This window comes from Cupressus sempervirens, chromosome 2, assembly GCF_028749045.1.
Source record: "Cupressus sempervirens isolate cs-2001-9-10 chromosome 2, ASM2874904v1, whole genome shotgun sequence".
Classification (NCBI taxonomy): Eukaryota; Viridiplantae; Streptophyta; class Pinopsida; order Cupressales; family Cupressaceae; genus Cupressus; species Cupressus sempervirens.
The window spans coordinates 289597859-289620975 of record NC_143119.1 but is presented as its reverse complement, the minus strand read 5'-3'; the positions used below and the strand labels follow the sequence as shown (position 1 = coordinate 289620975).

The 23117-nt window shown below is 35.4% G+C and overlaps 1 protein-coding gene across 3 annotated transcripts in view; it reads left to right on the top strand.

Annotated features, from left to right (window-relative positions):
* Positions 1 to 23117, top strand: part of LOC149572200 (Ribosomal L18p/L5e family protein) — a 107554-nt gene that overhangs the window by 28227 nt on the left and 56210 nt on the right. For all 3 annotated transcript variants that reach the window (XM_089813466.1, XM_089813465.1, XM_089813464.1), the window contains exons 2-3: positions 4867 to 4955; positions 22870 to 23022. In XM_089813466.1, the coding sequence (XP_089669592.1) occupies positions 4867 to 4955; positions 22870 to 23022 (242 nt within the window). The remainder of the gene's footprint in view (positions 1 to 4866; positions 4956 to 22869; positions 23023 to 23117) is intronic.

Sequence of the window (23117 nt, the reverse complement as noted above, 5' to 3'; positions counted from 1 at the left end):
CAGAGAAGGAGAAAGAAAAAGAGGTGGCAAAAGAGCAATCAGTTGCAAAGGACTTATCTACAATTCAGTTGATCAATTTGGACGAAGATAGCAATCAACTAGAGGAGAACCAGCCAGGCGACGGTCCTGATGGCGATGAACAAGCTCAAGGAACTCCACAACTACAACAAGGAGATGCGGTTCAAGGAAATGCTCCTGCCCATTCGGTTACTAAGACAGTAACTAATTTATTTTCTAGTAGGAAGAATGAGACGCCTTCGATAGCTAGGAAATTGTTTGATCCTTCTGCACTACAATTTGCACTCAATGTCCTCACAACCGAGTCTTGGTTGGAGAATAGTATTGAGAGGAAGAGGAGAACAGTAGTTGACAGTGCACCCCCAAAGAACCTGATAGCCCAGGCTATGCAACAACCAACATTATGCTCGAAAGCAAAGAAGCCAAAGACATCAATAGCTCTCGCTATTGATGTCAATATAGGATATATGGTCATGGAGATTGCTGAGCTGTAGAAGGATGAGCGAATTGAAGATCTAAGCCCAGGCGATTTCCAATTGAAGATACACGGCATGGGCCCTCCAATGCATGACACCATGGTAAATGTGTGGAAATACAACAATGTTAAGATTGAGGATAGGCTAGAGGAGCTGAAATTGGCTAGCGCCACATTGAATGCCTTAAATAAGGAATTAATTGTTTACATCAGAGCAATGCTCAGGCCCCTTGTAGTTATTGTGACAGGCAGTGCCACCCTGAGCTCATTTAATCCCACAACAGAGTAGAAAAAAAATTAAGTTATGAATTTGCAACAGGAAAGACATTTTGGGCAAATAGGTCATGCGTGGATAGAAGAGTTAAAGTTCCAAGGCTCTTGCCTAATTGAGAACCTTGGAAATTTGATATTAGATGCGGCTAAATTGAGAGACGGTGGCTACTCACCAAGTCTCTATGCAGTCATAGCCAGAGAAGCCGACAGAGGAATTTACATTACTCTAGGAGGTGATCGATATGAAGATTGATGTTGCCACCAGTGATGGAATTCTCAAAACTGGCAAAGAATCATTGCTTCTTTGGTAGCAATCAATAGAATTTAAGGAGAGCTTTGACAGTTTTAACAAGAATTGAAGAATGTATATGAGCTTGTGAAGAAGATCATAGAGAAGATCTACGTATACTTGAAGCATCTGCACATAGAATCTGAAGTGGCTCCAAATGGGCAGTTGGTGGACATCCAACACATGAAGACAAAGTTCCTAGCATTCATAGAGGAAGCTACCAGTCCCACCAATTTCCAAGATTGAAAGATCCTGGAGCTGACAACAATCGATGGCACCTTGAAGAAGGTATCAAACAAGCTTCAATCCAAGATCGCCATGGTGGAAGAATTAACAGAGGATCACGACTATTGGGTAGTTAGAGCTGACAATGTTTATATCCCAGGTGTCAAAGAAGTTAGAATGGTGCTCGATGCAATGTAAGGGCACAAGGCCAAGACGAAAATGCCTAAGAAGAAGAATCGACCATATCAAAAGCGTTACATTCTTCTGTTGATGATTCTTCTGCTAGTTTTGACAAGTGTCACTCTCTCTCTCTCTCTCTCTATTGCTCTCTCTGTTGTAGCCATTTTTGGCATTCTCCTCGGATATATTTTATAATAGATGACTATCATTCTGATCCTAATTTGGCTATGCCTCCTCACTTGCTCTTTGATGTAATGATGTATGTAACGGTTAGACTCTAAAGGGGGCCTATAAATGTAATTTTGAAAGATGAATACAGGATCAACAAGTTTTGTATTGAATTCACCCGTGTAGCTGAGACTACTGAGTTTACTTTGAATGTGTGTCATTCATTAGATTAGATTTGCATGGAAATGAAAGACAATTGAATGTGAAGCTATTAATGTCACATTGATTTGAGTGTTAGTGTTGTGTTAGCAATATAATAATCTTAGTGTTCTTCACTTTTTGTTCTGTTTCATTTCCTTTGTTCCATGGCATTTGATAGTTTAGTTTGCATGTTCATCTGTGTGATTGGAAATGGGATGTGTTAAATGGTAAACTGATCGAGTTAGAGTGATCTGAGTGTTGCTGTGGCTTGGCGGGGTAATCTGAGAGTTATCATCCTTGACTATGTCCGTGTTTCTAGTTGCTGATTGTATCCCTTTAGAATAGCCCTACATTTGCGTGCTTTATGACTTGAATATAAGTTAGTTGGAAAATTGCTGTTGGGTGATTTGGTCTGGTCAGAAAGCCACTTGGGCCCATAAATGTTAATTTCTCATTGGCTTCCCTTGCTTTCAGTAGTTGTAAGCTTTGCATGTAGTAGTAGTATAGAGTAGAGGTTAGCATAGTAAGAGCTGAAAGTGGCTTATGGTGTTGGTAAACTTTCTAATTCAGTCAATCAGCTTGGGTTGCTTGTGGCTATGAGCAATCTGGTAATTTCCTCTCTTGCTCTTTGGTTAAGAGCATACCCCTGTTCAGATTAAGATCTACTAAAAACAGTATTCATTGCATATCTTTGCATATAAGGGAGCTGTACCTTTCGATTCAGAGGGCAGTGATATCACCATACACCGACCCCTCTGTTGATTACAGCTTGATCCTCCACCACATTGGGCACTAAAGAATTTAGGTATAAACCAAATCCAAGGAGGGACAAACTGTAAACTAAAAATATACACCATAGTTACACTGCCATGGGTGATGGGGGGATGGCAGAACAAGTTTCCAGGACAGGGGGATGGAGGGTCCTTAATTTAGGGATGGTGGTGGGGGATAGGAGGGTTGTATATACTATAGATATGATACTTAAAATGCTAGTTATGAAAAATGTATTGCAATATAAGATATAAAAATGTAAAAGAGTAAATACTTGAACATTACATTGAATTAGAATATCGAACATTGAACATAAAAAATCAAATCAGCAAATAGTCAATACTAGGACTTCCCCCCATCCTCAACGGAGGTGGCAGATATATATATATATATATATATATATCTATATATATGCTATATATATCTATGTATATATCTATGTATATATCTATATATATCTATATATATATCTATGTATATATATGTATGTATACATATATATGTACATATATATGTACATATATGTACATATATATATATATATATATATATATGTACATATATATATATCTATATAGAAAATTGCAAATTGATATTTCATGTATCATACAATAATAATATTAAATTTCATGTTGACCTACTGTTCTATAAGACAAATTGTTTGAAAGTCTAAACAAATAATAAAGTATATTTAATTGACCGACTGTCCATTCTAATCAACATTCAAAGTCGATGGAAATCATATTATCATTTTGTTTGTTATTTGTTAAGTGGAGGTGATGTGGAGAGTCACGACCCGATGGGATGTGACTCCATGTTGGAATCAGGGTGACTCCTCATCACCTATATGTAGCAGGTCAACCTGCATTTTATTACCATCAGCAAACACCAAAATACAAATGTCTTCTAGAGTGGATAAAGCACAGAAGTAACTGAAATTCTTTGCACTGTTTATTATTATATGCCCTGCATAAAGTTCTTAACAATTTCAGATTGAATTAGATTAAAATAATTACTTCAGTATAAAAGAAGAGCAGAGCATTTATTGATTTCAATATCTCCTTTTGTGGATCGGATCTGCATTAAGTATTCATGGAAGAGACACATCCTATGAAGCGACATTGTTTGTGGAGACAAGTCCATTCATGAGATGTCTCATGAATGTGCCTTTTCATATCAAATTAGACACCCAATCTCTAATTTGGAATTATTACTTAACAAACACAAATGCTTATTAAGTTCGATCTGATTTGATCTTGCACGAATAAATAAATATCCTATCTGAAAATGATCACCGCTAATAATGCTCGATTGAGATTTTATAAGACACGTGAAATAACAATAATCTGCAAGTTATAATCTCTAAACACAGATCACTAATATACTTGGGACATATGGTGTTTCAATTGGTTATATGAATGGTAATTGATTTCCATAAATAATGAATATACACAATAAATATGTAAGTGTATATGTATCAGTATATACAAAGTATACTGATACACACACACAGGTATATTTATGCAACATGAAATCAATCATCATTCTATATCTGACCGAAGTACCACTTTCAATAATCTCCTTGCAGATATTAAGTGCATACTTGTCCCAATTCCTTCAAGAGGTCCCATCAAATTTGAGTTGTAAGAATCCCTCCAGAGGTTTGGTTGGATCACACAACTCTGTGTATGATTACCAATCATCCCATTATTGGGGATTTATTAAATGTGATCTTTATGTTTGTTAGATTTTATTTTTAATTTGTATCCCATATTTTTAAAAATGATTATTCAGATCAAATTATAGTTATATTTACCATATTGACAATCCTGTAGCTTTATTTTGTAAATTTAAAAAAGAAAAGAAAAAGCGCAGATTCTTTTTTTTTCCAAATGATATGATTTTTCTCCTAATCTTCAGTGAACAAAGTTGTTCCAATTTTTTCTTAACAAGTCTGAATATGAACACAAACCTTTAGACTTGCGTACTAGTTTTAAAATTTTCTGAGATTTTGTAGCTCTAAAGTTAAGTAAATCTTGCTTCACTAAACAGAGCGTATTTTCAAGTTTCTGTAGCATTCTTTTTGAGGGACTCCATAGTTCATCACATGACAATTGTTATAGGTAGCAAGAACTTTGTTCTACTAAAAATAGTTGCAGTCTGCAGCCCTGCAGCCCAAAGGTTTGATGCTCATATGTATATTTTAAATTTCAGGACTTGAGTTTTGACTTGCAGATCTCAAAATTTTCAACTTGTTTATTAACAGAATCTTTGAGGTTCCCATTGAGGATTGAAGCAAGAGAACCAACAAAAACAGAAAGCGCTAAAGTTCGCAATAGAAGGCTGCAGAAGAAGGTATAGGATTGACTTCATAATCATTTTTTAAATGATGTTTGAACACTGTTCTTTGAATTTTCCAAGCAAAGATGTGAGGCATTGGTCAAAGTTGTTATGTCAAAATACTGGAATACATTGAAATCATAATCTTTACCTAAAAGACTCACTATTTCAGAATTGTATTTTAAATTATTAAAGTCACATACATGGAAACAATTCCCAATTCCTAGTACAGTTTTTGCTTTTGTAATTCAGAATTTTTTTATGCTGATGTTAAGTTATAATGAAAAAACAGCAGTCTAAGGCTGTAAAACTGTCTTTATCCAACCCATAATATTAAAAAGCCTTAAAAGTGAAATATGAGCCATATTTTCTCCTTTCTCTTGGTTGTATGTACCCAGATACCCATTTTAGGAAAGTTCACTGTTTCTCTAACCTGAATTGACCCTATTTTGAAATTATGATGAAGGATTCAGCGAATAATTGACGAGTTTTTTAAAGCCACAAGTTGCTCGCCAAGTTCCTATCAAGAGAAAATCTTGGAAAGCATATGAAAAAACATGGATGCATCAAAAGAAGGCCCAGATGTGTCAAATACTTATCTAAAACCCCCTGCACCCCCTCTATCATTTGTTTTTCTCACATCTAACAACTTGAGCAACTTACCATTGCTGTCTCTCAAATCAATTGGAATCTCCATTTTCAGACCCCCACCAATTATTGTTATGGTAAATTGATGTTGTATTAGACAAAGGAGATGAAATCTCCTTATATAGATTTACAAAGATATGTTTCTGAAGGAACAATCATGAACTAAAGATGAAAATAGAAAATACCTCATAAACTAAAGACTAACCAAGATGACCATTAAAGAAACATTATAATATTCTGATACCCTCCTTTAATTGTCCCCGTCTAACTACCATGTAGAAGACATTATGTTGTTTGGTTGCAAATTCTTCAAAACATTCTACTGCCACTGAGGCCGTCCTTGGATTTGCAAAATGTTAATGATCAACTAGCCGTCCAATCTGATGTTGGGTAAAAAGTTGTCCCCCCTTGTAGTGAAAGAGACATCAACTACAATGATTTTCAGGAAAAGTCGACAAGCCCTCCAAATGTTTGCAAAAGAGCATGGCATCCTGAAACAAACTTCAAAAAGTCATGACTTGATAGGAAAAATCAAAAAAATCAAACATAATTTTCGAGGTAAAAAATCAATCAAAATCAAACAACAGAATCCAAGACATGGATCGTAGACTACAATGCTACGTTTGTGAGGAAGAACAGTAAAACCCGATAGATATTTTTTTGAGGAAAACAATAAAACCCAACAGATAATTTTTTGAGGAAAAATTTATTAAAACCTAATACATAATTTTTGAGATAAAAAATATTATAACCCAACGGATAATTTTTAAGAAAAAAATTAGTAGAACTCATAATTTTGAAAGAGGAAAAATCTGAAAACCAAATAGAATTTTTTGAAGGGAAAAAATTATGAAAACCCATTAGAGAAACCTTCATGCGGCAAAACATGAGGCTTCACATGGTAAAACAACACATGCAATTAACATGCAAGAACATTAACAAACAGGCAAGTACATGTAATTATTGGAAAACAAAGACTGTTCCTCAAACTAGGAAATCGCATAGTTTAATACCTCCAAAAAAAATTATATTAGAAAATTGAAATAAATAATTCTAGAAGAATTTCCAAATCAGAAAGAGGCTTGCGTTTTTCTTAAAACAAATCACCAAATTTTATGAAATCCCACCGACCCACTTTGATACCATGTTATGGTAAATCAATGTTGTATTAAATAGAGGAGATGTAAGCTTTTTACATAGATTTACACAGACAATGCTTCTAAAAGAAAGAATCGTGAACTAAAGATAAAAATAGAAACTACGTAATAAACTAAAGAGAAACTGAGATGACTATTTTAGAAACGTTATAATTTTCAAATAGTTGTTGGGATCTCTTGTTATATAAGATGTTTGGATACAATGAGGGGGGTCTGAGAGTGGAGGTAAAAACTGAGAACTTAAATGTCTAATTTTACCACTATCATAATATCATTGATCGATAATGAAATATCATATTGTGAGTATGAAAGATTCAAATGTAATTATTAGAAATTTAGATCCCGAAGTTTTCACTAGACTAGGAAAGAGGAAGATGTAAAATGTTATAATATGCAATTAATGAGTTGTGATGAATCTTGGTGAGGTCCAAAGGCAATCATCATAAATTCACAATAGTTGTTAGCTAACTATAATATCAAGTACCTGTTGATGTGAGACTTATGACTATTTCGACATGTAAAATCGAATACTTAGTATTCCAAATGAAACACCAAATCTCTAACTCTCTCTTGAACAAGGAAGCTCATTTGCTAAGCAATATATATGAATTGTGTGGTCAAATGGGACAACCCCAAGTTTCCTTCTAGTTGTGGGCTTTCACTCAGTTATAATGATGTGATATGTTGGTATCACAAAGGGACTTACATTGCTCAATTAATGGAACTTTGCAAATACGAATGATTTAACAATTGGAGCTCTTAAACTACTTCTAACAAACATATTACAAAGGGTTAAAGGGCTTCGAGAATCTAATCTAACTCTAGGAATGCAAGAGATCATTAAAGATGAGGTGAAACCCTAATCAATACTTGCTTCGTCAAATCTACTACACAAAGGAGGGGGCTTGCTTCTTAGGATGTAGGAATGATTTTCATATTGGTGGCACTCATTCAAATACCCAATGATGGTGCACTCCAAATGAACAACTCCAGTTGAAATTAGACGCATGGAATAAGGCTCAGGCTAACCTTACACTAATACTTGCAATCAACTAGTATCAAAAGGTATGGACACTAGTTTCTCCATAAATTTATCATTCAACAATATCTTCCATTTATCTATTTCTCTTTCTACTTAAAATGAAATTCTACTTTACATGAGGAAATGTAGAAACCATGTAGTACTCCAAAATAATACAAATAACCCACCATGAAAACCAACATTTGATCTGCAATTACTTTTGTAGCATTATAACAACAATTTCAACAAGTCTGCTCCTACTCTATTCTAAAACTAATCTAATGAGTTACAAATGAAAAGGCCCGACCTTTTCTAGTTGTTCAAATACAATGAATGACCAAGATTAATTCAAGATCAAGGGCCAAGCTTACGCCAACAAAGCCCTAATCCAACTTGCAACCACAAGCATTAAATTCTTGACCAATTACAATGAAGCACCACCTTGTGGGTCAATGAGAAAATTACATTAATTTTGCAGACCAATCAGAAAATAGGTTAGGTAATGACATTATGTGGACTCTACACATGGTATGATCTGATTGAATGAGCTTGGACACGTGCTTCTGGATCCATCTGATTGGTTGAAGATGAGTAGGCACCATCTCAATATGCTTATCTCATAACTTGCTTACATCCTTGGTGATGAAAAAATATATCTATTGATATGAAATATTATCAAGTCTTGAATTGATTGTGATGGCCCATATTCCCAGATTGTTTCATCTTCACAAACTTTCTTCACCGTCTTGGAAATCTTCTTATTGCCATGATTTTGAACTTGTAAAAGTGATATCGGTACTTCATGTGCTTAGACCTTGAACTCGGGGTTCTGAAAGAAATTCAAGTCTGAAGATAGCTTGCTTCACTTGTAGCTTTGATCATCTTCTTGCATAACCTGTTCTTTGATCTCCATTTTGAACTTACATCTTCACCTTGTCCTTAATCTCGAACAACCTTCTTGTTTGTCCTCTTTGATGTAAGGCTAGGCATTTGTGTATTCCTGTTTGATGTGTTTGAGTTCGATCTTGCTACCATCTGTTGTTCTCCAGGCATCTCCTTCTTTCATAATCAGCCTGCAAAACAAAAGAGATAATTGCATCAAGTCTGTAAAATGATGATCATGGACAATATTAGAGTATTGTCAAGATGATCTCAGCATGATGCACAGATGAAATAAACTTTACTTATAAACCTTCTTAACAGAAATGAAGCATAATTCTCATTTTTTCAGACCTGATTGGATTCTGATTTTTTATCTTTTCTTTGGATTTTCTTTTACCACTTTTAGATCTGATTTTAATGTGATAGAAGCTTCATTACAATCTGCAATAACAATATTTATGAAGGGAAACAACTTGCAGGGCGGATTTGACTAGAGACAAAGGGCGGAAGTTAGGGCTGTTATGGATACAAGTGCCTAAAGGTAGTGCGGATTATGCACTATCCTTGGGCAGCCCTGTCCAAGGGTAGTGTGGATTCTGCACTATCTTTTGACAAGCTTTGAGCATCCTTAGACATTTTCACTTCTTCCCTTCTATCTCTACTTTGGTATACTTTTACCTGCTTCATTTTAATCTTCTCCTTGATAAAAATAAGGTGGCTCCAGTGTTGATTTCACTCTGAATTCTGAGATTTGATCATGCACCTACCCGACCAGAGGTCTGATCTTATGTTCTTAAGGAAACTTTGATCTTTTACCCCCTTTGAATCATACTTACTTTGGGTGGAGAAACCTGGTTGGAACCTTGGAATGCTTATATCTCAATGAGAGCATCCTCATGGGATCAATAACTTTCAAAATTGGGAGTGCAGAATTTTGATGTTCTTTGGACATACCTGTCCATGAGGAGTGTGGATTCTGCACTCTTCTTGGATAGCCCTGTCCAATTGTAGTGTGGATTCCACACTACCTTAGGACAATTTTCCAAAAGGTTGTTAACTTCTCTCTTCCACTTGCTCTTCTAAATTTGTCTTCCAACTTGCTCCATTGATCCCTTTGTTCATCCTTCATGCTTCAAACTTGATTTCTTTCACTTGGAAAATACATATTTAATCTTTTCAGTTCTGTTTTGTAACAAATTCAAATCCAATGCTACTTTGTCGATTGCTCATCTTCATCTCCATGAGACTTCCTCAATTTGCATCAATCAGATTTCTATTCTCTCTCAACAATCAAGTTCTGGGCTTCGAGTGAGACTCTCCACTTCCATATCAGGTTTTGACTAGTACTACAAAACATGGCCAAGTGTGGAAGCCTTGCTAACTTCACTCTTCTATTGTCTTGACTCCTAATTTGGCATGACCTATCCTCACAGTTGCTCAAACTCATCTCACTTAGCACTGAGGCTCCAAGATTGTGACTAAACCAAGACTACCCAAGACAACTACTCTATTGCCAACGCTAAAGAGGGGGTCCCCATTTGCAACAACAGTACCCACACGTGGATGCAATTTTGTGATCAATTTGCATTAAATCAATCAAATATAATAGAAAACATTTTGTAGTCATTTATGAACTCATTGGATACATCTTGTCATTGAATTTTGCAAAAAAATAAAAGAACAGTTTTTCTAATAAAATCTGAGCAATTTTTTAGGTTACTGAGTTTTTGTGAATTTTTAGCAAGTTTTTCTATTATGATATTGAAGGGAAATTATAGATATGAGCTCAATTCCACTAATTTTCTCTCTCACATGGTTCATTTTTGTGATATGCCATTTTTTTTCAATCATGTTCTTCACCCAACTAAGTTTCCCAATATCCTCAAGGCAAATGCCAATGTCATGGGCAACACATGGGTGCTAAGACAAGCCAGGGCATCTTAACTCTAGCACATGAACTAAGACATACAATTGCATTATCTATCAGTACTTGGAAATGCTCTCTACCCCCAACTCCATAATCTAATCTGACAAGTTGCAGAAGGTCTCAAGCCTCTTAACATTTTAAACTTTACTGGGGGCATTGTTTGGCTTCATGAACACTAGCTATCCTCTTGAAACCATAAGTTTATTGAGGTATGGTTTTTCCCATCTGTCCATTTATTGAATAAAATGCTATAGACCTTTCTGCACATTTATTTTTGTTTTTCTACTGGCATATTTGTGTTCTTGATTGTAACTTGTAATAATCAGTAAAGCTTGGGTTCACTGAAATAGAAATGGGGGCTTCTTTCAATTCAACCCGTCTCACGAATAAAAGCTTGCTCATCATTTTACACCAGGGGAGGAGAGCTCATGAAATGAGATAGAACATTGAATCTGCTGGTGAACGATTGCTCAACAACTATCAATGGAAGGGGGTTGATAGTGGTGGATTGGGCACATATGACTTGACTTTTGCCTTTCCACACAGATCAATGCCTGCTTAACTAATAACAGTAAGGTGCCTCAAACTCTTTACTTACCATGGCTAATCTAGGGACTGGTTACTCCCCCAAAAGGACTCCTAACATTAAATGAAATACTGTAATCTGAAAAATCGGCACATGCCATCCTTGCCTTATGCTTCAATGTCTTATTCCATGCAGCACCATTTAGGAGCAAACTTATTGGAACTATGACTGCCCGTGCTGCCTGATCCTTATACCCGTGGTCCAACAGAAGAAATTGAGACCTCTATAACTCCCTTTGATTGTATAGGACTGCCAATAATAGGCTACCAATGCTTCTGTAATTTGTTTCTTTTCTTTTTTCTGATCATAAGGTGCAAGCCAAACTTTTGCCTTAATCTTGACTTCTTGAACTACTTGTGTAAATCACACAAAATCTGCGGAAGTGACTCATGCAAGGTGATATAGGAGGCAATTTATATGCCCTCTTATATACATCCCACAGTAGTTGCAGTTTACCATTTCTTAGCTCTGTACCTTCTATCTCTTGTTTCTAATCAAGGTCCATGGGCTTGTTACCACCTTTCCTACTTGTGGGTGCCATTTTCTTTGCAAAATAATGGAAATCAACCCTAGAAAAATAAAATAAAATAAAACAAGTCTAGCAACCTAGCAGTAGTTTAAACCATTACCTAATCACTAAACCCTGACAGTAAAACAAAAAAAAAAAAAAAAAGCAGCCTAGAAAAAAACATTTAGAATGATGGCACAAAAATGATAAAAAACACTGGAGACATGTTACAACTTACAATAAGATAACTTTGGCTTGCCATCGAATACGAGCTGATTTGTTGTTCCTAAATGTCTGTAAACTTGTTTAACATTACTCCAACACCTCTGCTAAAAAGGAGTTGAAAAGGATGAGTTTTGTTTCAGGTGGAATGCACTTATGGAACCATGGGAAAATTTTTAGTCACATACTCATGTCATCGATTTTTTTTTCTATGTTTTCAAGGAGTATTTAGGGAGTTGTGGGTGAGTTTTAATGAAAACCTCTACATCGAGTGATTAATTGAGTTACTTGCGAGACATTTTGATTTTGCATTACACACAAATAATGTCTTTTTAAAGCTATTTTTTCAGGCATGAGCTTGAGTGGCTTCAATGACAATGTTTCATTTTTTTGGACTATAAGACAGAGATCCCAGAATTGCCGCAAGATTTGGCGAGCCGAATCAAGCTGGGCACTTTTTGCTGACTCAGCTTGGCATCTTGCCAATTTTTGCCCAAAAATCGCCTAACTCAGAGATTCATCATAAATTGCCATAAATTGTCAGGAATCAGGCCCATAAATCGGCTAGGTAACAATTCATACAGACAAAGCATCAAGACCTATTTGTGGGATAATGGGTTGGTTGTTTTCTATTTTGCTAGTTGTTTAGAAATTAATTCTAACAATTTTACCAAAGCTATGGCCACCCATCAATCTCTTTTAGAATCTCAGCAACATCAATTCACTCACACTGTTATGGCTTCTATCTTAATTGATGACTTCAAACAGAAAGCTTCCCACAATTTTCAGCAATGGAAGTTGAATGAATGTAGGAAAGACATCAAACTTTTCCAATTGAATTCACTACAGTTAGCCAATAACATACAGGATGAGAAAGAAATTAAGTTTTGTTATTTCTTGAGCAATCTGCCTCTAGCTAGAATGAAACTAAGAAATACTGGCTGATTAAATAAACTCCCTTTGCTCTGGATTTTTGCTGTTTGGTCAGTTTTTGGCTTTCACCTCTCACCTTTAACGTCAACACTGTTAATCTAAGCTTGTCTATGGGATTTATGCTGCTTCTTTCAGGAGGAATTCTGCACTTTGCTTAGTAAACTGTACTCCTCTGAGGAGGGTCTGGAGAACCTGTCTAGTTTTGCAAATTGCATAAGTCCTTCCTATTTGGTTATCCAGAGTTTCCTGGATATGGTGTCCAACGAGTCTTCTTAAGAATAGTAGACATGTCTAATAAGTTTTTTTCCCTTTACTAAAACATTTTCCTTTCAAATAAACAATGTTAAGCCAGCAAGTGTTTATTTAAAAGATAAGCACAACAATTAATACTCCAAATGACTCCCGCAAAAAGCTCAAGTAACTTAAGGAAAACTTTTAAATAGCAGTGGCATCAAATAATAACATGACGTTCGAAATTTATCATTTCATGCACACATTAATCAACCATCATTGAAGGAAGAAGCAAGTAGGAGGAGAAGCTTTCAGGAATGATGATGTCATCAACAGAAAAATGATTATATTACTACAATGTCACCATTTGTACAAGTCCCCCATTTTCGATAGAGTAACAGTAAGATGCAGAAAGAGCTTTTAAGTTTTCATCTCTGTAAATAATCCATGTCATATGATCCTATGTTTTCTATTCAATTTACATTTTATGTATGTGATGGATATATCATTTATGTTCCTTGGTTATGTATGTTAGTTTCTATTTGATGATGTTATAGTGTGTTTAAGTTATATCCAATAAAGGGTGCATGAAATAAGTTTTAAATCATAAAAATCTCTAAATTTCAAGGGTTTTTTCATTTTGCCGATTCTTAGCCAAGCATAGTCAAGTCAGCCTTGCCGAGTCCGAGCCGATTCCGAGTTTGGAAACTATGCTAGTATAACATATGCTTTTTCCACATTGGAAACTCATCACAACTATGAATGTGCTCTTTTTCCCAACAAGACAATGCTTCCTAACTTGTACTATTAAATCCAATTATTGTTACTTTCTCAAAGGGCACGCAGCCAAGCCCTTGTAACTTTTAGACCAGCAGTTTCCTCAGTTTGTGAATATGTATCCTATACTGTTTCTCTCAATCTTGCTTTAGAAGCCTTCATGGATTCAAGATTATCTTTAGATAGGTGCTGTGAGGTTGTTTAGAGATCAGGGTTTCATGGTTAGCATGAGCAGATGAATACAATCTTGGCCCTTGGGGTTGCATCTGTTACTTTTCTGAAAAGCACTACATAACATGATAAAAATCTAAAAATCTGAAAATTGAACAGAAATCGAATATAACAGAACTCTAATAATGAGAAAGGAAAGCAAAAATCTAAAAAGGGCAAAAAAATTAATTTCTATCATTGCAGGAATACCAGCCACGTGTGTAACAAGTTTTATGGATTTTGAATGCGAGGATAATGTGGGAAATGGTAGTTCTCTTCATGGGAACCACTATTATAAATTATAATAACTATATGAACTATAGTTATTTATTCTACATCATTCAAAACTATATTCAAATGGATAGATAGAAATGAATTAAAAAATAAATAGACAGCTGGGACAGCTGAGAAGGGTACATGAAAGGAATTAAGAATGGAATATATGGGAACAAATATATTTCTTTGTAATAGTTTTAGTTTATGTATAATATTCTCTTTTGCAAATAGACATTCAGAAATAGAATTAATCAGTTAGTAATAGAGCCTAATGATCATCTCCCCACCATAGCTGAAAATTTCTGTTTGTCTTAAAATTTTCAACTACCCATATTTTGACATATACCTTAAGAAGATCTGGTCGGTGACTTCTACTATAACCTTTGATGCATCATACTCACATCAAGAAGTCGTGGCCATTCTGTATTTTCAGCAAGAGATTAAACTCTCTTTTGCATTCCGTTCCGTCCATGGGATCTTGCATTTGATGTTATCTCTGCTTTGACTAGATTGTGTTTTGATGTGTTAACAATTTCATTTGCCCCGTTCAGGATGATATTAAATGGAACAACGTGTAAGGATATACCTTTCTTCAAATTGAAAGGGAATTCTCCTTTGTAACAAAATTGAATCCTAAAATTCTAGAAACCATTTTTTCTCTGATATTCAATACAAAAAAACTGAAAACAAATACCCATCTTTTGTTGTTGGAAATGGTTACAAGGTTGATCAGAACTTCTATGAAAAATGAGAATTTTATGCCCTTTCTTTTAAAGAAAAAACTTTACAAATGCTCGAACTTCTTATACCCATGCATAGACTAAAAATTGTGAGTACAACACAAAGATTGAACTGGATTAAACAGGTACACATAATGACTTCAACAACCTAGTTCATAACCACATAGGATTAAAAGCCACTCCTTTTTATCTGAGACTGTACAAAAGTCATAGGAATTTCCCATAAACCTGTTTGTCCTCTTCATATTTCGATGTTTTGTCCGCTTTTCCTTATGGTGCACACAAAGGGCATTACTAGCACTTCCATTTATTTTTTATTTTTTGATATTTCGAGTACTTGGGCAATCACCTTTATAGTGAACACCAGGCCATTGTATCCAGTTTCTTGACATTTGAACTTTCAGGCTTACCTTGACCTGGGAACACTCTTTCTGATTACTTGTCCATTTACAACCTTTAAAATCACCCTTTGTTCATGCTGGAACAACTGCCAAATGGCTGAAGATAATTTAGAATGAAAGACTATTGAAGTTCCCACAATAAAAGTGCTTGGCAAATCTCCACTCAGTGCATTTGCGAACTGACACTTTTTGCATCTGCTGAATGCCAATCAAAATCATGAGCATTTGGATTGTCGAAGTGCCTTTAGCATTTGATCCTTTTAGCCATATGTGCTAAATGATATCTAGACATGCTCCTCCTCATGGAATCCCACTTCTTGACTTTTGCCCTTATTTAGGAATTGTCCACCTACAGCTGAGTGCACTCTATTTAGCATTTTGGACCCTTCAAAAATCTTTGAAAAGTTTGTCATGGGTTGCACTGAAGTATCAGACAATGCACCTAAACATTTGGCAAATTTGAACTTGCTCTATCTAGGCATACTTCCTACATCGAAGTGGACAGTTTAATGTTTTTTGCCTTTTGGGCAAACCTTACTATGGATTGCCTCTTCAGTCACCTGGCCATGTAAGTTGAAAAATGATTTTGTCCATCTGTACTTATGGATAGCTCTAAAACATAGTGTCCCTTTTCAAAACCTTAGTCCATTTTGACTCTCACATCCAAGCTCTGAAACAAACTCAATAAGGAATTACAAGTTTTTTGGCTCAAAATACGACTCTACACAAAAAAATTCATAGAGTACAACATGATGTTAGTGTTGTTGTTTGGAATAGCCATCTTCTACTACTGCAACTGAGATCTCTATCCTTTTTAAATTCATAAATATTAGGTTTAAAGTCGCCTTGAAGATCTCACCTCTGCTTTAAGCAACCATGTCATTAAAAGTAGTTTTCACAATTTTTCCCTTTGGTATTTTTGGTGTACAGGAGCTCCACCCACCTCTTGTTCAACACCATAAATTTTTGGGACATCACTGAAGTTAAAGTGCTTTGCAAAGTGACGAATTTTGTGGCTCTTAATTGCACAAGATCCTTTCCCTTTTTGTGTTCTTTCATCAGTTAAACACCCAAGGGTGGTTGAAGATGCATTTGGTTATGTTTCTTGTCTCATCAACCACAATCCTCACCCTTCCAAGTTCACTCGTATTTTCAAGTAAAAGATCATGCGATGGGAAGCATAAAAACACGAAAAAATGGCATGCTAATTTTCACCAAGAAGTTTCCTCTTTGTTCCCTATGTTGACATATTGTTGGTTACAACTTGAATCGCATTCACCATATCCACTTTCATGATCACCTTGTCCAACATATTGTATAGAGTCAACATTTTATTCTTTGTGGAAAGTATCAGTCATGACTATCCAATCATTCACTTGACGATCCTAGAAAGTGGATTAAGGCGTCTCTAGAACCTAATATTTATTTGCCCATCAAACAATATGAAGCCCCTATTCATTATAATATCTTTTGTTGTTGCACTATTATCTCAATTTACTTAATTGCTTTGGTGTAGGAGCACCTAGGCTAACTCCTAGTCCTAGATCCTCATTTTGGTTTTTGGTTGTACTGACCTTAGCCAAGTCAGTTGGGTGTGTTTTGACCTTAGAAGGTCATGTGGTGTTTACTCCTAGATGGATTTGACTAGGCTCAATCCATTCTAGTTGTTTTGCTTACCTTGTGTTTAGGTTGCTAGGAAGCAAGATTGGGGTTATGGGTCTTATACCCTAGAAGCTTGAAAAAAGTATTGATTTGAGTTTAAGTTGTCTCCTATGGTGTTTTTATATCTTTTTGCATAGGTTGGAGGTCGTACATTGTCATTTGATACAAAGTTGGGAAAGATGTCAAAAAGATGTAAATTGTTGCAAAAGTTGTCAATTAGGTGAAATTGGTCAAAATCATGTAAGTTGATACTTTGAAGGCTTAATCATGCCTAGACATCATAAAGGGACCATAATAGGCCTATTTGGAAGTTTCCAAAGGTTGGATGCAAAAGTTACTAGGAGTTGCAAAAAGTTGTCAGCAATTTTGAAAAATTGCTTGACAACATTCTGACAAGAAAGTTGCTTATCGTGGAGATGGAGTTGATGGTTAGTATAACTGTCTGAAACCTCTGAGAGAACTTATAAAACCATGAAGGAGACCTATTCCAAGGGTTAGAGGTTATAATAAGTGAATTTTGAAAAGCTAAAGGCACGAACTGGTGTTCAGTTTTGGCAATTTTTCATGTTTTTGATTGCTTGAGTACCATGATGGATTGAAAAACTTCTGTTCTCATTTGATCCTTGTAGTTCATGTCCTTACAATGCTTTTTGTTTCAGATTGCAAGTTGATAGGAGTTCATTTGGTTGTAGTTCAAAAATCTTGTGTAAATAGACAGCCTGCTGTTTTTATTTTGACAATTTTGGGAAAAATGGCTCCCCTATGAATCCTCACCGTGGAATCATCATGGCTTTGAGGGACATGGAAGTGGAGTCTTTGTATAGTGTATATAGCAAAGAAGAGGCCTGGACAAACTGGGTTGCCATTTTTCAAGTGATGCCCTAGGCAAGCTTTCATTGAATGGCTAGGTGATCACAATGCTTGCAAGAGGATTTTGATGGATTGAATGTATTAGACAGTTCAATCTGAGAGTTGTAGAAGGAGGAGGGATGTGTGAGGAAGCTATATGTGGAAGGAGAAGTTTTCAAGATAATTTTTGTTAGGGATTTCATTAGGCCCTAGGAAATGCTGATACAAAATGCTCGAAACCCTTGCTTTTAGGCTTAAAAGTAGCAAAGTGAATTCAGATAGGTTGAGGACTTGAGACCCACAAAATCCTGAAGTATTCCCAAAAGGGTATCCATATCTGAGATTAGTTTGCCACCTTGTTAAGGGAAACTCGGAGTTGTAGCCCAAAAACTAACTTTAGAGGTCTAATTCAACTAGGCCTAATTAGGACAGTTTTGCTAAATTTGAAGGAATTGATAAGGAGAACCATGGATTTTGAAGCTAGAAATTTGGTAGAAGTTTAAAATCCCTCACTTCATGTTGAAGGTAGAATGACTAAGTTTGATGAAATTGAGAGTTTGAAGGACAAGGAAAGATGTCTTTAGGAAGGGAGCAAGTTGTAAAAACATTGGTGTAACTAGACAAGGAAGATAGGAGGATAGGATAGCTATCTTCTTGAGGTTAGGGTGACAAAAGGGAAAGCCTAGTAGGCTAGAAGAGAAGCCTAGGTGAGCCCTTAAAGAAGAAAGGGCTAGAAGCAATCTAGCTTACATTATGCTTCCTCCAACAAGGGCTCATTCAAATCTTATGGACTAGATGTATTGAACCTTTTCTAGAAATGGCTGATGAATTGGTTAGAGACTTCCAATATGGTTTTTTCACAACATGGAATGGTATGTTATAATACAAAAAAAGGTGCTTTCCACCTTGACCTCATGATGCTCCTCTTGGTTTCATGTAGTAACTTTAAGTGAAGGTTGCATTCTAGGAATCTAATGAGGAACAAAGAAACCCTATGACTGTGATTGCACCCAACAAAAACAATTTCTACTCAATGACCTCCATAATTGTGTGTGAAGACAAGAGTCCATTATTGTAGTCTTTGAGTTAGGATGAGAATTTGTTACGACTCCAATTGCCTCGGCAGTCCCCTAATTTTCTAATTATTTCTACTATAAACAAGGACAATCTTCATCTCTCATATAATCTCCACTTCTATTGAATTACATAGCAACACATCTTGCCTAGGGGTTTGTGGGAGATAATATTTGACGCAATGATGCTCCTAATTGTAACAAACGGATTTTCATATCTAAAACAAGGACGGTTTAAACTAAAAACTCCCATCATTCACAAAACAAATAACTGAATCCTTTTCACATGACATTAATTGCTTTTATCAATTAATAGGAAGTACTGTGATCATATTCAATTGAAATAACTAAATCAACGATTAACTATTCACAATTGTATTCATGATCAGCTGATATAAATAGGTTAACGATTAACTAGAATAACTGTATTCATGATCAATTGATTTACGAAACATACAAGTAAATGCTACCAAGAAAAGAAGGAATGGAACATACAAGTATCATTGGAAGATCTTTAGTTGGTTGTGCAAGCCTCGGCTTTGGCGAGAGGAGAAGCATTGACATAGGCTTAACCTCCCAACCTTGGACCATACTTATCCCCACACATTCTATTAATTTAGAAAGGCCCTCCCTATCTTGGGATCGAGCTTGGGATGTTCTTTGGTCTAGCCACCTAAGCAACCTGGTGTTTTGAATGTCCGTTCAGTTATGAAACAGACATGCTTACATAATTGGCACTACTGACATCAAGTGATCATTAGATGGCAAACATGCCTATAAACTACCTGGGCCAAGAATTTTCCGATGGGTTCAACGACCTGATCACCACCACTCGACTTGTCAACAGGATTCAATTCAGGGATGAGCATGAGCTATTAAGTATATTTCATTTAAGTTATTCATGTCTAATTCTCTTTTGTTTTCTTGTGGATTTATTCCACCTCTTCACCATCTTGGCTGCACAGCCGGTGATTACTAGGTGTACTAAAGAATATGAGCTTTCTGCCCTTTTACACCTCTTCACCCTTTTCTTGGCTACAATGCCGGTGGATCCTAGGTGTATAAAAAGATTATGAGCATCCCGCCCTTGATTTATTTCACCAAGATTTGTGACATCAACAATATTCATACAAGTTCTTATTGTATTTAGAAACTCTCTTGGGTATGGATTACTATTCAACTAAATAAAAGAAATTAAGAAGTTCTTTATAATTCTTCAAGGTTCATTCAGCAAGTTAAAGTAACATGAATATAGACACAAGAGAAGGTTCTGATATTAGCTGACTGCTATAGAATTGCATTAAAAATTGGGAAAGATAAACTCAAGACCTGTTAAGTATTTGATATTGTACTGAAGGATTTGAACTTTGTCTGGTCCTCTCTTGTTGCATTGAGATGTTACTTGTAGAACATTTGATCATAGATCTTTAGCCGGAATTATTGGACGACAAGGAGCAAAAGTTCAAACCGATTGATAAGGCTTGATATGGGTGTGTGGTGGTAAAGAAGTTTGAGAACTTGGCATCCGATTGGAAGTCTGCTCTCCTTAAGATATTGCAGACGTATCTATTGTAGAAAACTTAATCCTCAATGTCTGGGTGTATTCGGCAGGACTGCTGCTTATAGTGGACGATAGATCGGTAAAAGAAGGGGATTTTCGGCTCTTGGAAATGGGTGCAAGCGGGTGTTAAAGGTGGCAGAGACAATATAATATGTGGCCGAGTGAGGAATGAATGATTCCCGACCACTCTCACGGCTTTCAAATAAAGAACCAAGCGGTGACTTCTTGGCTTCCACTGTTTTTAAAGATTGTGTCAATTCAAATTTCCAAGTGATAATTCGATTATGAAAAGAGAGGGAAAGAAAAATTAAAATAAAAAGTTGAAAAGAGGAGTTGGAAAGATTATAATTTTCATTTGTTATTATATTATATACTTATATACGTTCATGTAAGTATATCAATGGGGTGACATCATTAAATTATGTTATTATAATTTATTGGTGCCATTTCATTTTTATATTTATATGTACGTAAGTATTTATTATAATAATACAATGAAGATCAATTAAAAATCTCTTGAGGTATGTTTTACATTTTAAATTAGATTATTTTATGTTTTCTTAGATTATTTTCTTAATAGCTCATGTGGTCCCAAAAATGTATCTTGTGATCAAGTCGTTGCATCCTTTTCAAAGAAGTTTAAGGTCATACGTGCTGACCCTGATGACTGAACTAAGCGAACATCCCATTCCGATGATCCTGTTTAGCAATGCTTCCCCCCTCTTCATCTTCTCCTGCAATCACCCATAAAAACACTTATACCATAATAATAATTCATAAAAACATAATAATCATTATTTTAAATCACGCAACTGCTAGTTATCTAATAACAGTTAATGGTTAATGACCATCTTCATTAACATGTAATACAACGTATATAAATAACTACCTATTTCACATGATCATGAAAGAATAATTCGTTAAATCCAACGGTTATGAACAAGTTAAAAATTAGGTCAAAATTTTGGGATGTAACACTAATATAATCTCAAACCATGACAATTTCACATCATCATCTCTGCCTTGGAACCTGGTGTACCATATTTTCAGGCAGGGTCCTCAATGTAGCTCCTAGTATGGTTTCTTTTTATTGCTATCTTTGTCTACAAAGCTGGAAACCATGGCTAAACAAAACAATAAAATTGTAAAGATTAGCTCTACCAGAAAGAAAGGGGGAAAAAAACTGAAAGAAAAAATGTAATATTGAAATTTGAAACCTTAGAGGTGCTTGGACAAAAGAAAAATGAAAAAAACAACAGCTTAAATAGATAAACAAAACAAAGGGTTACCTACGTTACTAATCTGGTCAATAAATCCGTTGAATTGGTTGATGATCACTCCAAATAAGGTTAAATCAACTAAAAAATTAAATCAATGAAGTCAATAGTGCACAAGCACAACAAATGAATGCTAGAAAAGTGTGAAAAAGGAAAATTTGAGTGTTTTTTACCACAGATCAGAACTGTTCACCTGTTGTTTAGTTTCTACAGAGGAATCACAAATTTTTGACTAATATGGGGTGAGTGAACCGGCAAGATCTTTTCCGAACCTCAGCAGTGTTATTTTGTGTCACTTGTCTGATGTATATGCCTTGCTATTGTTGAAGTCCCAAATTTTGAACTATGAATCTTCCCATGGTTAAGATTGTAAACTATTTATTATAGTTTTGGGTGATTTACAGATAAGATTGTACTAGAACTAAATTGTGTGGCATGGAAAAATAAAAAGTTATAGTTACTACAATAGTTCTCCAATGCTTTCCTTGAGAAGTAGCTAGCTTTTTTAGCAATCTTGGGATCTTTTAGTCTGTTTGTGTCTTGCATGCATTTTTCCTTTTGTTAGATTGATTTTTTTAGTTGCAACTGAGGTAATACAAGCCTTAAAAGCCAAAAGGTGCAAGGTATTATTGATATGGACATTAAGGAAATGTAATATAAACAGTACCAACTGGATTGTCATTAAGCACCTGCGGAATCTGTAATTTAACGAAGCCTCTTTATGATGGCTTTTCATCATTATTAAAATTGTTTTGAACATTTTTCCATACACCTTGGAATTCACATTGCCCCTGTTTTTTTCATTTTGAACAGTTGAACTTGATGCAGATATTTATTTCTTGCTGATTGGTCTTCAATCATGTCTAGATCAGATAGTATCTTTTGAAGGCTGGTAGTGTTCTCTACCTGTTAGCTATGTTTTTTGGAGGCAAATGGCAATAGTTTTTTATTTTCCTTGCAATCTTGAAAATTGTCATTTTGTTTGTAGTACAATGGAACATCGGAGAAGCCAAGGCTTTCTATTTTTTGTTCCGGGAAGCATTTGTATGCTGAATTGGTTGATGATAGAAAAAGGAAGATACTTGCTTTTGCATCAACCCTTCAGGAATCTATACGTGGATATCCACCATGCGATTCAATAGTAAGTGTTCTTGCCCATGAGGTAGATTTAAGTATGTAAACTGTTTTCTTTTCCATAACACATTTCTAGAGTGTTCTGTGGATGGATGTCTGTTC